General features: G+C 40.4%; 1 protein-coding gene across 1 annotated transcript; it reads right to left on the bottom strand.

Annotated features, from left to right (window-relative positions):
• Positions 1-5,122: 5,122 nt before the first annotated feature.
• Positions 5,123-6,622, bottom strand: LOC139374370 (delayed-rectifier potassium channel regulatory subunit KCNS3-like). The gene has a single exon (XM_071115409.1). It carries the CDS (start codon positions 6,620-6,622, stop codon positions 5,123-5,125), a length of 1,500 nt encoding a protein of 499 aa, XP_070971510.1.
• Positions 6,623-15,648: the final 9,026 nt, after the last annotated feature.

Below are 15,648 nucleotides of genomic sequence, written 5' to 3' on the forward strand. Positions count from 1 at the left end.
CTACACTCGCATTAACATCTGCTAACCATGTGTGTGTGACAAATAAAATTTGATTTGATAAATATGAAAACATCTGCTAACAAAAAAACATAGACATTCTTTATGTGAATGTGTGTGCCTACTAAACAGTAACCATTTTAATGGTTTTTCTTTCAAAGTCCCAACTTTGTTGCATTCATGGAATACTTCCAGAATTCCTTTTTAAAGACAAATAATCTGTGTGTAATAATGAGTAATACAGCCCAGCTACTCTGATGACCAGAGCTTTCAGGCATCACAACAGTTGTGTTTGTGTGTTTTGGGAAGCAGACCTGAAGACAAAGTCTCAGATGGACTAATAATGTGCTATTCTAGGTGATAAGCATTGTCAAAAATCTAAGAAATACAGATTTTGGATGTACCTATACCAAACCAACCTCAATTACAATATTTTAAGTGGTTCCGCTTCTGCCACGTTCGCGTAGAGAAAAACATAATTGACAGACGACACTAGTAAATACAGATGACTTTTATACTTGTAGAGAGTTACCTGCTGCGACAGGTGTGATTTGAAATTGAGTTGAGACACTTTTAATTTGATTTGAACAGAGACACTTTGATCAATGATCGCCTCCAAAATAAGATCAAATCAATTGGATTAACAGTGGCACTTGGGAAAGCACTTTTGTCTGGGTCATTACACTGTAATTCTTGGATGACCGCCCCAATGTTTGGCCTTTCTCTCTCTGATCGATCTGATATACACATCTTAATCTGAGAAAAGAGAGAGACGTCCCTCTGAGTGCATTCTGGGAGATCAGATGGGTGGGATGAGGAGAAGTGAAAGAGAGAGTGAGAGAGTGAGAGAGAAATAGACAGGCAAAGCACATTTTTATGCACCTGACGAACAAATATCAAGTTGTTGAAATTGCGATAGATGAAAAATGTGTTCAAAACTCTTAAGCTTCACAGAGGTTGTAGAAATCAGTCATGTGTAACACATTTTCTGTATGACTGTATGTCTGCCTGTCATATTTGCTGAGCAGTGCCTTTTCTGGCATGGCTAACTGATATGGGAAATATTTTAGGACCTATAATAGGTAAATAGGTAAACTGATTGTTACAGTGCGTTCGGAATGTATTCAGACCCTTTCACTTTCCCACATTCTGTTAGCTTACAGCGTCATTCTAACATTGATTAGGACAACATGTATTTAATCTTTCTACACACAATACCCAACAATGACAAAGCAGGTTTTTCAAAATTTTTGCACATTTATGACGAATAAAAAACAAAAATACCTTATTTACATAAGTACTCCTTTGCTATGGGACTCGAAATTGACATGTTTCCACAACTTGATTGGAGTCCACCTGTGGTAAATTCAATTGATTGGACATGATTTGGAAAGGCACACACCTGTCTATATCAGATCCAACATGTGATAGTGCATGTCAGAGCAAAAACCAAGCCATGAGGTCCAAGGAATTGTCCCTAAAGCCCCGAGACTGGATTGTGTTGAGGCACGGATCTGGGGAAGGGCAGAATGTCTGCCGCATTGAAGGTTCCCAAGAACATAGAGGCCTCCATTATTCTTAAATGGAAGAAGTTTGGAACCACAAAGACTCTTCCTAGACCTGGCCGCCCAGCCAAACTGAGCAATCGGGGGAGAAAGACAACCATCTCTGCAGCACTCCACCAATCAGGCCTTTATGGTAGATTGGCCAGTTAGAAACCACTTCTCAGTAAAAGGCACATGACAGCCCACTTGGAATTTGCCAAACGGCCCCTAAAGACTCTACAGACTATGAGAAATAAGATTCTCTGGTCTGATGAAACCAATATTGAACTCTTTGGCCTGAATGGCAAGCGTCACGTCTGGAGGAAACCTGGCACCATCCCTACGGTGAAGCATGGTGGTGGCAGCATCAAGTCAGGATCCAGGGAAAGATGAACGGAGCAAAGTACAGAGAGTTCCTTGATGACAGGGCCTCAGACTGGGGCTAAGGTTCACCTTCCAAAAGGACAATGATCCTAAGCACACAGCCAAGACAACGCAGGAGTGGGTTTGGGACAAGTCTCTGAAGCGTCCTTGAGTGGCCCAGCCAGAACCCGGACTTGAACCCGACTGAACATCTCTGGAGAGACCTGAAAATAGCTGTGCAGCCATGCCCCTCATCCGACCTGACAGAGCTTGAGAAGATCTGCAGAGAAGAATGGGAGAAACTCCACAAATACAGGTGTGCCAAGCTTGTAGCGTCATAGCCAAGAAGACTCAATGCTGTAATTGCTGCCAAAAGTGTTTCAACAAAGTATTGAGTAAAAGGTCTGAATACTTATGTAAATGTGATATTTCGGTTGTTTTTTATTGTATTTGCTTTGTCATTATGGGGTATTGTGTGTAGATTGATGAGGGGGAAAAAATGATTTAATCCATTTTAGAATAAGGCTGTAATGTAAGAACATTTGGGAAAAAGTCAAGGGGTCTGAATACTTTCCGAATGCTCTGTAGGTAGCATGCCACAGTAGAGGACTCTGGATTGATGCAATGGTGTATTAAATACGAGCCACAGCTGTACAATTTCAAAGGTCATACTTTATATTACTTGATTATATCTCATACTTTATTACAGCAATCTCCCTATGCTGACTTTATCCTTAAAGCACACGTACAAACGTCTCTTTCAAATATTAGCATAGAACAGAAATGCAGTAGCATGCCATGAAGTACATTTAGCCAGATTTTTCAACATTTTTACTTTTGTTTCAGTCACTTTCTTCCTGGTTGAATCAGCGTTGTTTCAACATAATTTGTCAATGTATTGTGACGTGGAATCTACGTGGAAAATACACTGAACAAAAATATAAACATGTAATGTGTTGATCCCATGTTTCATGAGCTGAAATAAAAGATACCAGAAATGTTCCATATGCACAAAAAGCTTCTGAGTATTTCTGTCTGTAATGAGGCCCTTTTGTGGGGAAAAACTCATTCTGGTTGGCTGGGCCTGGCTCCCCAGTGGGCGGGCCTTGCTCCCAAGTGGGTGGGCCTACGCCCTCCAAGGCCCACCCATGGCTGCGCCCCTGCCCAGTCATGTGAAATCCATAGATTATGGCCTAATGTTTTATTTCAATTGACTGATTTCCTTTTATGACCTTTCATTGAGCAAAATCTTGGAAATTGTTGTATGTTGCATTTATATTTTTGTCATTAACTTTTGTTTTGAAGGTATTCAAATTTCAACATAGTCAAACCTCAAACCTAAAAATATACAAGATCTTCAACGTTATATCAACTATCAGGTTGTGCAGCACCTCCTACTGGAGATCTACTGTATCTACAGCTAGCCTTTGGTCTCCCATCCAGGGTATTAAACTGAGCCCAGCCATGATATTTGTCACTGATTATTACCAATGTGCTATCATGAGAATGATTGTTGAGAGATCTCTACTTAAAAAGTCATTTTTTTTAAGTCATTCCAAAGGGTAAATTTAATTCAATCTGAGCATACTCATATCATAAATTACGCTAGTTAGGCCTATACTGTATAGCATTTGCAAAGTCATCAACAGCAATTGTTTCAATTCAACAGAAAATGTAACTAAAAAATAGACAATACAATAGGCTTAGAGTTTCAAGCTCTGGTTGATTTAAAGTGTAATGATATTTAGTGATATTGGATTGTGTTTGGTTGTCAAGGATATTTATCTTCTGCTTGGATGGTTCCATCTGTACCACTGACTTAGTCTGGCTTTAATTATAGTTTTTCTCAAATTGAATAATTGATATGTCGCATTCACTTCTCCATCTCAACCAAAACTCTAAGTTAAAGAATAGGATTAAATCAAATCAAAATTGCATTTAAAGTTTGATTTGATTTAGTCCTATTCTTTAACTTGGATTTTTGGTTGAGATGGAGAAGTGAATGCGACATATCAATTATTAAATTCAAATGTTGATATTTGTTTGCGTTGTCAACCAAACACAATTTAATATTACTTTTGTAAAACAGCAAATAGCCTCAAATTAAGGCTTTTTTTTACAAACTAATGTAACATTCATCCTTAAAATGAGTAACACATCCATGGCCACATTTTGAGGTTACTGTAACTATAAACGTCTTCTTATGTGATCATATAAAGCGTGCATGTTCAAGATGGCATGCAAAGGTCGTCGCAGGTCAGTGGAGATCTTCACATTGCTGTAATAATCTGTCAGAATCTCAAACGGCATTGATCACTTGCACTATGTACTTTTATTGTAATCTCAACTGCAATCCAGGTTGTTTGGTTCTGCTATTAGACGAAGCACAGTGATAACACAATAATCTGATGTTTAAATAAACAAAATATCTGACATTGTCTTCTCACTTTAACTTTGCTGTGCTTTTAAATGGTTGAAAGCGCAGAGATAAAACATTTGGGTGAAAAATAAATGAAAAACCAGACAGTGGTTGTGAATTTAGATGGTTAAAAGCATAGTGCTAACACACATTGGAAATGCAACACATTTTTTGTCTGTCTTTTTGAGTGGGTGAATATAGCTTGTAATTTCATTGATCAACGTCTCAACCAAATATGACCTAATTATCCATGTTGAAATGACGTGGTGTGCCCAGTGGGTTGTTTCAAACAATGTCTGTTTCGTTCCATATGATTGGACGGAAAAAAAAAAAACATTGATTAAAAAAAACATGTTAACAGAAACGGCTCAACTTCAAAATAGGTTCTCAAGTCATGGATGAAAAACAGGACAATTCTTAGGCCTAATGGATCATAGTCTCTAAGGAGGAGAGCGTGGAGAGATACAGCTCACTTTCACCCTGAGAACCATAAAGTGCTTATTGCCATGTCCAGCGTATTTTAAGAAGCCTCGGGTGAAAACAGGGTGGCCCTATTTCACCTCCCTGCTCTCAACTGTGGCCACACTGTAAGAAAGACAGCATCCACTGTTCCAGTCCCCGACATGGAACCCACAAGGCAAAGGAAATCGTGGGAGACTAAGGAACACCTGGAGAAGATCTGTAATGCAGAGATGGAACTACTCATGGAATGAACAAAAAAATAATAAGATCATTTGTGGATGACCTACAGTATGCTCCTCAATGAGTAAAAAAGGTTTAAGTCAAGTAAATTAAGCTCTCAGGTGTCCCTCAGGATACAAGTCGTCTCTCCACCCTGGATGCTCGATGCGTCCGTGTCCTCATCACTGCCGACGCTGCTCCTGACAGAGATATTGGTGATGAATGAGTTCGTCTTTAAGGTGTACTGGTTGCCGACGTTAAAGTATGTTAGACTGGGGTCGGGGATTTTAATATCGTTATTATTGCATTGGTCGGTCTCGTTATTGCTCTGATTGGCATCCATGGCCTTTTGCCTCTGGTAGTACATGGAGAATTTGTTGAAGATAATGGTGATGGGCAGTGCCACCACTAGTATCCCACAGACGATGCATATGGTGGCCACCAGCTTCCCTACAACCGTCACCGGGCAGGTGTCGCCGTAGCCCACTGTCGTCATGCTAATAGTGGCCCACCACCAGCCTACGGGGATGGTCGTTATGTCCGACTCTTCTGACTCCTTCTCCACAAAGTAGATGAGCGCCGAGAAAATGGAGATACCCACAGAGAGAAAGAGAATCAGGAGGCCCACCTCGTGGTAGCTGTGCCTTAGCGTGGCACCCAGTGAGCGTAGTCCCACCGAGTGACGCGCCAGCTTGAGGATGCGGAAGATTCGCATCAGTCGCAGGATCTGAACCACCTTGCCCACGTTCTCCAGTTCCTCGTTCTCCTCGTCCACTGTCTCAAAGGCCAGCGTGGCGTAGAAGGGAACGATGGAAACAAAGTCAATGATGTTGAGAGCGTTGCTCATGAAATTACGGGCGCACGGCGCCACTGCCAGCCGCACCAGGAACTCCACAGAGAAGCAGATGACGCACACAGCCTCGAAAATGGCCAGCACCGGGTCTTCAATCTCCTTGTCGTTGAGGTCTACCTGGTGGAACTCGGGCATGCTGTGGACGCACATGGCCACGATGGAGGTTAGCACCACAGCCAGCGAAGCCACGGCGATCCCCTTGGCCAAACATGAGTAGCCTGGGTCCTCCAGATGCAGCCAGATGTTCTTGCGGACCTCCGAGCACCAGGTACCCTCGAACTTCTCCAGGTCCTTGTCCATAGTTGAGAGCTCCTCCATGGACGAATCAATGCTCCCAAACTGCTGCTGCTCACCGCTCCTCCGGTCCCAGTCCTTGTCCTCTGCAAACTGTCTCTGCTCCTGAAACTTGTTGCTGCAGCAGGAGTCCAGGTGGAGCTCCTTGATGCCCCAGTACTCAATCTCCTGGCTGAAGGAGAAGACGCACAGCTCCTCCATCAGGTGGATCTTGCCCGTGTGGTAGAAGTTGAGGACATTGCGGAAGAAGCACGGGTTGCGGTCAAAGTAGTATTCCCTGTCGGTGGGGCTGAAGTCGTCGCAGAGCTCCAGGATGGCCTCCTCAGAGACGCAGTACAGCAGGCGTCCCAGGCGGGTCCTGGGGAAGCGCTGCAGGATGCTGCGCTCCACGCGCTGCTTAAAACCACCCACGTTCAGGTTGAGGAAGCTATCGTCCGGGCCACACCTGTGAAGGATCTGGCCGTACTGCATGGTGGAACTGTGGCATGGGTGGTGCCTTTACAAGAAGGGAGAGGAGGTCAGTGCTCAATGCTGGCTCAGGTCACTTCCCAGCTGAGGATCCATCACCTACACAAGGAAACAGGATGTAGACGTCACTAACCGACACGAATCACAGCATTACTATACTATCTCTGTTTCAAACCGTGAGATCAAGAAGAAAACATTATTTGCACACTTTTAGAAGAAGGCCCCCTCATTTCATACATTGTGTGAATTAATTATTGTTGCACAATAGAGTTTGGTTCTGAAACTCACCAAACAAATAGTACACTATTGATGTACTGTATCATAAATAATTGTGTCTTATAAAACATTATACACTGAACAAAAATGTAAACACATGATGTAAAGTGTTGGTCCTGAGCTGAAATTAATGATCTCAGAATTTTTCTCTCAAATGTTGTGTACAAATGTGTTTACATCCCTGTTAGTGAGCCTTTCTCCTATGCCAATAGAACTCATCCACCTGACAGGTGTGGCATATCAAGAAATTGATTAAACAGCATGATCATTACACAGGTGCACCTTGTGCTAGGGACAATAAAAGGCCACTCTAAAATGTGCAGTTTTGTCACACAACACAATGCCACAGATGTCTCAAGATTTGAGGGATCATGCAATTGGCATGCTGACGAAAAACATGTCCACCAGAGCTGTTGCCAGAGAATTTAATGTTAATTTCTCTACCATAAGCCACCTCCAAAGTTGTTTTAAAAAATTTGGCAGTACGTTCAACTGGCCTCACAATTGCAGACCACGTGTAACCATGCCATCCCAGGACCCCCATATCCAGCTTCTTCACCTGCGGGATCATCTGAGACCAGAAAGCTGATAAAACTGAGTATTTCCCTCTGTGGGGGAAAGTGTATTCTGATTGGCTGGGCCTGACTCCCCTATGTCCTCCAAGGCCCACCCACGTATGCGCCCCTGCCCAGTCATGAAATCCATATATTAGGGCTTAATGAATTTAATTAAAGTGACTTATTTCCTTATATGAACTGTAACTCAGTAAAACCATTGAAATTGTTGTATGTTGCGTTTATACTTTTGTTCAGTATAGTACTGTGCCTTATCATTGTGCATACATTACAGTGTTTTCTTTATATGATAATGATACCTTGATATACGTTCCACAGTGTTGGGTTAATTTAAACCCAAATTGAGATATCATGCAACAACAAAATATTTTTAAACAAATATCCCATATTCATGCTACAATCAATGTGCTTCATAAACGCACGTTATCCAACATTTTAAAAAAAATCAGATTTAAAAAGTATAAAAGATACATTCTTTCAGTTTCTTCGTTTATTAATTTTATCTTAAAAAATATATATAACAGACCCATATACCCTTACCTTGCAGAGAGAAAAGTATAACAAGCAGTTCAGACCAAGAACGTACCTAAATCAATTTAATAATGAATAATTCGAAATATTCAGAAGAATTGCATCTGAAGTTAATACGACACAATACAAACTATAATAAAACCAACAGCACAGTTCACTATCTAAGAAAGTTAATGATAGACTCCCCACAAACAACAAAAACTCAAGAGTCACATAGCCTACCTGTCTTTATATTAAATGACATTATTCCAGAGGCAATATATACATTTTGGCAAACTTATTTTGCTGAAAGGCACTTCAACTCGCGCTCCTGTTCCTTTCATGTCTCATCACACTGTTTCAGCCGGGATGCTCCGGGCGTTTAGAAGAGGAGCTAAGTGATTCAGTGGCCAAGGGCAGGATCAATGCGTCACTCACTGGTCCATTTTCTAGTGGCGTGCGCGCTGCGTCCCATGAGCCGACGCACGCGGCAAATAAACTGAGTAGAAATCGAAGTGAGATCTCACATTTCAAGGATATTCAGTTTAAATTCAATTTGAAACTCGTAACGTGCAAGAAATGCTGAATTTACAACTCCAAAAACAAGATAAACAAAGCGTTTTGCACGAGGGCTTATTATTAGTTGACATTGACAAATCTTTCATGTTTAGGCTACTTATATGTTCGACTACTTATTCACCCCAAAAACATGACCAATACCATAGTGTAGGACAATATTATGCTGTATAATATTAAATGCTATTCCCTTACTAGTCCCTCCTATTTTCCACATATTTCTCATGACATGAGCCGACCTATGTTTCTATCATAACATTAAGATATACATATATTCTGTTTATGAGTGAATCGCCTATTATAGACTCATCTGGGGGCGTTCCACAATCTACTGACAGCAAAGCCAGCACTAACCGTGGCAAGACTGGGGATAACTGTCAACTGGGAAAAGTAAACCAATAGAAATTGTATCTTTGGTTGAATCAAGTTTCCAGTTCGTGTGTCATGTGTAAAGAACAGATTGGACAAGCTGATAAATAAAGTACCAAAGTGAAGCAGGCCTATGCATCATCAGACTTTCAGTCAGCTAGTATCCACACTGCCTGTGGGTAGAAACTATCTCATGGGCCTTATAACCTCTTATGGATCCATCCATTAAAAAAAAATGTGCCTAAAACAACATACCCAAATCTAACTGTCTGTAGCTCAGGACCTGAAGCCTGAAGCTCTTTTGCACACCAGTATCTCTACTTGCACATCATCATCTGCTCATTTAATTGTAATTATTTCGCTACTATGGCCTATTTATTGCCCTACCTCCTCAAGCCATTTGCACACACTGTACATAGACTTTCTTTTTTTCTATCGTATTATTGACTGTATGTTTGTTTAGTCCATGTGTAACTCTATGTTGTTGTTTGTGTCGCACTGCTTGGCTTTATCTTGGCCAGGTCGCAGTTGTAAATGAGAACTTGTTCTCAACTGGCCTACCTGGTTAAATAATGGTGAAATAAAAACAATCAAAAAATATATATATATATATAAAAAAAAAGGATATGTATATTCTTGATACAATTTGAAAGGAAACACATTGAAGTTTGTGAAAATGTGAATTTTCAGGGGCTCATACATGGGTGGGCCTTGGAGGACATAGGCTCACCCACAGGGAAGTCAGGCCCAGCCAATCAGAATACATTTTTCACCACAAAAGGTGAACATGTAGGAGAAAATAACACATCAGATCTGATAAAGAGATAATAAAAGGAAAAACATTTTGTATTATTTTTTTGTACCATCTTTGAAATGCAAGAGAAAGGCCATAATGTATTATTCCAGCCCTGGCTCAATTTAGGCTTTGGCCACTAGATGGCAGCTGTATATGTGCAACGTTTGACTGATCCAATGAACCATTGCATATCTGTTCAAATGTTCTATCAAGACTGCCCGAATGTGCCTAATTGGTTTATTCATACATTTTCAAGTTCATAATTGTGCACTCGCCTCAAAAAAATAGCATGGTAACCTTTCACTGGAATAGCTAATGTAAATTGGACAGTGCAGTTAGATTAACAAGAATTTAAGCTTTCTGTCCAGGGATTTTCTTTTTGTTTCTTACAACCTCATGCTAATCACATTAGCCTACATTAGCTCAACCGTCCCGGTGGGGGGGGGGGGGGCACCGATCCTGTAGAGGTTAATTAAAGCTGGAGTTCTTAATGGTGAAACAGCCACATCCATTTGATGATATTACAATAGCAAAGAAATTACTGCAAACAAATGAACAATTTCTCCCCAGGGACATCATCGCATGTTCGACAGACGAGCACAATATGTGTTGCTGCACAACGCGTTTTTATCATGCTGCGAGATGCTCCACAGCTCTGCAACAAAAACCATGACAACGGTTGGGGTGTAAACAAACACTGTATAGCTTCAAAACATGGTTGAAACTATAAGTTTGATCTCATGGATGGCCAGCCTTTGCTTTCAAAACTATGTCTATAAATTTGAGCGGTTACATTTTTCTTGCACTATCCCTCAGCTGTTTACCAAAGCATGTGGCAGGCAGCAGGTTTGTTATTTTCCTATTTGCTAACATCATCATCTGGTCTGTTGAAAACATTTTATGACCTTGGTCCTTGATAATACAGAGAGTAGGAGTGGAGGGCAGTGCAAGAGCGGTTAGTGTATTGTCCTCTAGAGAAGGCAGCTTCCATAAAATTAGCCTCTATCTCCATCTATAGGTTTAACATGGGACATGCAATGGTATCTACCAGAGCCTTCTACAGTCAACAAAAAGACTCTGGTATCCACAAGCGATGGTTGTTTTAACAGGTGCATCATCTCCCCATCGACTGTAATAATAATACCACAACACTACAACCATACCACACAATAACAGGATTGTTTATAAGGAGAGACGGTGTCCATTTTCTCAGCACGCAAAAGAAGCACTATAAAGTAATTGTCCAGTGAAGATCTCACGTTTAAAAGTTCATATTCTGTTGACTCCCACCCAAATAATGATGTTGACATCCTATACTCGTATTTATTGCCAAAGCATAAATTGAAGACAAAACACACTTCAAATTTGTATCTCAGACTTTAAAAAAAAAAATGCTAGCTACAGTATGTCCTCATATCATTTGACATAACGTTGTATCATTGGCTGAGCTGGCCAATCAGCTATTTAGTTGAATACATTAATTGGCTGATATACGCCCACACCATTCAAACACAGAAAAGCTGCTTTTTAAAATACTTAATTACAAAACTATTTAACTTATTGTAATTATTACAGGTCATATTTCATAAAGATAAACACTGGACATTTTATTTTAAGGCTGAGCAAGAGGTTAATGAAAACAATTCATCCAAATACTGTTGAAAAACTACAGAAAATAAATTCTATTGTGAAAACATACCTCCAAAAAGACATTTGAAACTTAAGCAGGTCAGCCTAACGTACAGCACCAAAAGTTTGGACACACCTACTGAATCAAGGGTTTTTCTTTATTTGTACTATTTTCTACATTGTAGAATAATAGTGAAGACATGAAAACTATGAAATAACACGCAAGGAATCATGTAGTAACCAAAAAGTGTTAAACAAATCAAAATATATTTTAGATTTGAGTTTCTTCAAAGTAGCCACCCTTTGCCCTGATGACAGCATTCTCTCAACCTACTTCATGAGGTAGTCACCTGGAATGCATTTCAATTAACAGGTTTGCCTTGTTAAAAGTTAATTTGTGGATTTTTTTTTCCTTAATGCGATTGAGCCAATCAGTTGTGTTGTGACAATGTAGGGGTGGTATTCAGAAGATAGCACTATTTGGTAAAAGACCAAGTCCATACTCTGACAAGAACAGCTCAAATAAGCAGAGAGAAACGACAGGCCATCATTACTTTAAGACATGAAGCTCAGTCAATCCAGAAAATGTCAAGAACTTTGAAAGTTTCTTCAAGTGCAGTCGCAAAAACAATTGAGTGCTATTGAAACTGGCTCTCATGAGGACCACCACAGGAAAGGAAGACCCAGAGTTACCTAATCTGCAGAGGATAAGTTAATCAGAGTTAACTGTACCTCAGATTGTAGCCCAAATAAATGTTTCAGAGTTCAAGTAACAAACACATCTCAACATTAACTGTTCGGAGGAGACTGTGTGAATCATGGTTGAATTGCTGCAAAGAAACCACTACTAAAGGACACCAATAATAATAAGAGACTTGATTGGGCCAATAAACACGAGCAATGGACATTAGACCGGTGGAAATCTGTCCTTTTGGTCTAATGAGTCCAAATTTGAGATTTTTGTTTCCAACTGCTGTGTCTTTGTGAGACGCAGAGTAGGTGGACGGATGATCTCCGCATGTGTGGTTCCCACCGTGAAGCTTGGAGGAGGAGGTGACAGTGTGGGGATGCTGTGCTGACTTGAATCCTATTAACAGTGGCAAGAAAAAGTATGTGAATGCTTTGGAATTATCTGGATTTCTGCATAAATTGGTCATAAAGTTAGATCTGATCTACATCTAAGTCACAACAACAGACAAACACAGTGTGCTTAAACTAATAACACACAAATTATTGTATTTTTCTTGTCTATATTGAATACATCATTTAAACATTCAAAGTGTAGGTTGGAAAAAGTATGTGAAACCCTAAGCTAATGACTTCTAACCTAGAGTACAATCATTGAGATGCGATTGGAGATGTTGGTTAGAGCTGCCATGCCCTATTAAAAAAAACTCACAAAATTTGAGTTTGCTATTCACAAGAAGCATTGCCTGATGTGAACCATGCCTCGACCAAAAAAGATCTCAGAAGACCTAAGATTAAGAATTGTTGACTTGTATAAAGCTGGAAAGGGTTACAATGAGGTTAAGAATCCTAGTGTCAGCTAAAGACTTACAGAAATCTCTGGAAGATGCTAACATCTCTGTTGATGAGTCTACGATACGTAAAGCACTAAACATGAATGGTGTTCATGGGAGGATACCACGGAAGAAGCCACTGCTGTCCAAAAAAATAACATTGCTGCACTTCTGAAGTTCGCAAAAGAACATCTGGATGTTCCACAGCGCTACTGGCAAAATATTCTGTGAACAGATGAAACTAAAGTTGAGTTGTTTGGAAGGAACACACAACTCTGCATGTGGAGAAAAAAAGGCACAGCACACCAACATCAAAACCTCATCCCAACTGTAAAATATGGTGGAGGGAACATCGTAGTTTGGAGCTGCTTTGCTGGCTCAGGACCTGCACAAATTAATTCCCAAGTTTATCAAGACATTTTGCAGGGGAATTTAAGACTATCTGTCCGCCAATTGAAGCTCAACAGAAGTTGGGTGATGCATCAGGACAACGACCCATAACACCGAAGTAAATCAACAACAGAATAGCTTCAACAGAAGAAAATACGCCTTCTGGAGTGGCCCAGTCAGAGTCCTGACCTCAACGCAATTGAGATGCTGTAGCTTGACCTCAAGAAAGCGGTTCACACCAGACATCACAAGAATATTGCTGAACTGAAACAGTTTGTAAAGAGGAATGATCCAAAATTCCTCCTGACCGTTGTGCCGATCTGATCCGCAATTACAGAAAACAATTGGTTGAGGTTATTGCTGCCAAAAGAGGGTCAACCAGTTATTAAATCCAAGGGTTCACATACTATTTCCACCCTGCTCTGTGAATGTTTACACGGTGTGTTTAATAAAGACATGAACATGTATAATTGTTATTGTGTTATTAGTTTAAGCAGACTGTGTTTGTCTATTGTTGTGACCTAGATGAAGATAATATCACATTTTATGACCAATTTACGCAGAAGTCCAGGTAATTCCAAAGGGTTCGCATACTGTTTCTTGCCACTGTAGAATTCAAGGCATGCTTAAGAAGCATGGCTACCACAGCATTCTGCAGCTATACACCATCCCATCTGGTTTGCGCTTGGTAGGACTATCATTTGTTTTTCAACAGGACAATGACCTAACACACATCCAGGCTGTGTAAGGGTTATTTGACCAAGGAGAGTGACGAAGTGCTGCATCAGATGACCTGGTCTCCACAATCACCTGACCTCAACCCAATTGAGAAGGTTTGGGATGAGTTGGACCGCAGAGTGAAGGAAAAGCAGCTGACAAGTGCTCAGCATATGTGGGAACTCCTTCAGGACTGTTGGAAAATCATTACTCATGAAGCTGGTTGAGAGAATGACAGGAGTGTGCAAAGCTGTCATCAAGGCAACGGGTGGCTACTTAGAAGAAACTGAAATATAAGATATATTTTGATTGGTTTAACACACTTTTTTTGGTCACTACATGATTCCATGTGTGTTACTTCATAGTTTTCATGTCTTCACTATTATTCTACAATGTAGAACACAGTATAAAGAAAAACCCTTGAATGAGTAGGTGTGTTCAAACTTTTGACTGGTACTGTATGTATAAATGTATGTTTTTCACTTTTAAAAGTATTATTGTCTGTGTCATAATGTTATGTTTAACTTACTTGATATTCCAGATCTTCTTGTGCTGCATGGGGCAATCATTTTTGATTCTAGCTTTTTGTGTGGTCTCTGTTCTGTGGAATTGAATAACCCTGGTCATATTTTTACCCATGTAAATAATAAATCAAATTTACCCACACAATCAAATACCAATTAACCATATTTTATGCATTTCATGTTTTCCTCACCCAGTAGGATAAAGAAAAAGCACATCTCTCTCCAGAAATACTCTCGTGACTGATTTCTGCTTTTTGAGACCTGGAGGAAAATGGACTCAACAATTAAAATGATTTGACCTAGTCTTCTACATTAGTGGATATACACTTCAAATATAGGCTGTTCCCTGAGCACCGAAGACGTGGATGTCGATTAAGGCAGCCCCCCGCACCTCTCTGATTCAGAGGGGTTGGGTTAAATGCAGAAGACACATTTCAGTTGAATTACATTCAGTTGGACAACTGACTAGATATCCCCCTTTCTCCTGCTTAAAAAAAATGATGTTATCTATTGCTCTCTGTGTGATACCAATTGTGGACCATAGATGGCAGAAATAGACTGTACACAAGCGAAACATCCCACTCCTGTTGCCAGCCTGACCTTGATCAACCCGATTTGAAGTTGGCTGTGTTTCCAAGGCAACAAACAAAAGAAAACAGGGAGGGAGTACCTGTATGAAACAATCATTTTCCATTGCGTGCTTGTTGACATTAATTACATGACCAAATTTCTATTTAAGTCAGTTAAGAACAAATTCTTATTTACAATGACAACTGCTTTGTTCATGGGAAGAACAACAGATTTTTACCTTGTCAGCTCGGGGATTCGATCCAGCAACCTTTTGGTTACTGGTCCAATGCTGTAACCACTAGGCTACCTGCCACCTCTACACTATAACCACTAGGCTACCTGCCACCTCTACACTATAACCACTAGGCTACCTGCCACCTATACACTATAACCACTAGGCTACCTGCCACCTCTACACTATAACCACTAGGCTACCTGCCACCCTAGACAGAGTTTATAAGAAAGTTTGGCAAACTCAGACCAAGCTCATTCCGGGAGATGAAATTCCTTCAACAATGGTGGTTAATATCATTGACATTAAGACAATCTCTCTGATTAGCATAAGTGCTCTACCAGC

The sequence above is a fragment of the Oncorhynchus clarkii genome, chromosome 19 (assembly GCF_045791955.1).
Source record: "Oncorhynchus clarkii lewisi isolate Uvic-CL-2024 chromosome 19, UVic_Ocla_1.0, whole genome shotgun sequence".
NCBI classification, from domain to species: Eukaryota; Metazoa; Chordata; class Actinopteri; order Salmoniformes; family Salmonidae; genus Oncorhynchus; species Oncorhynchus clarkii.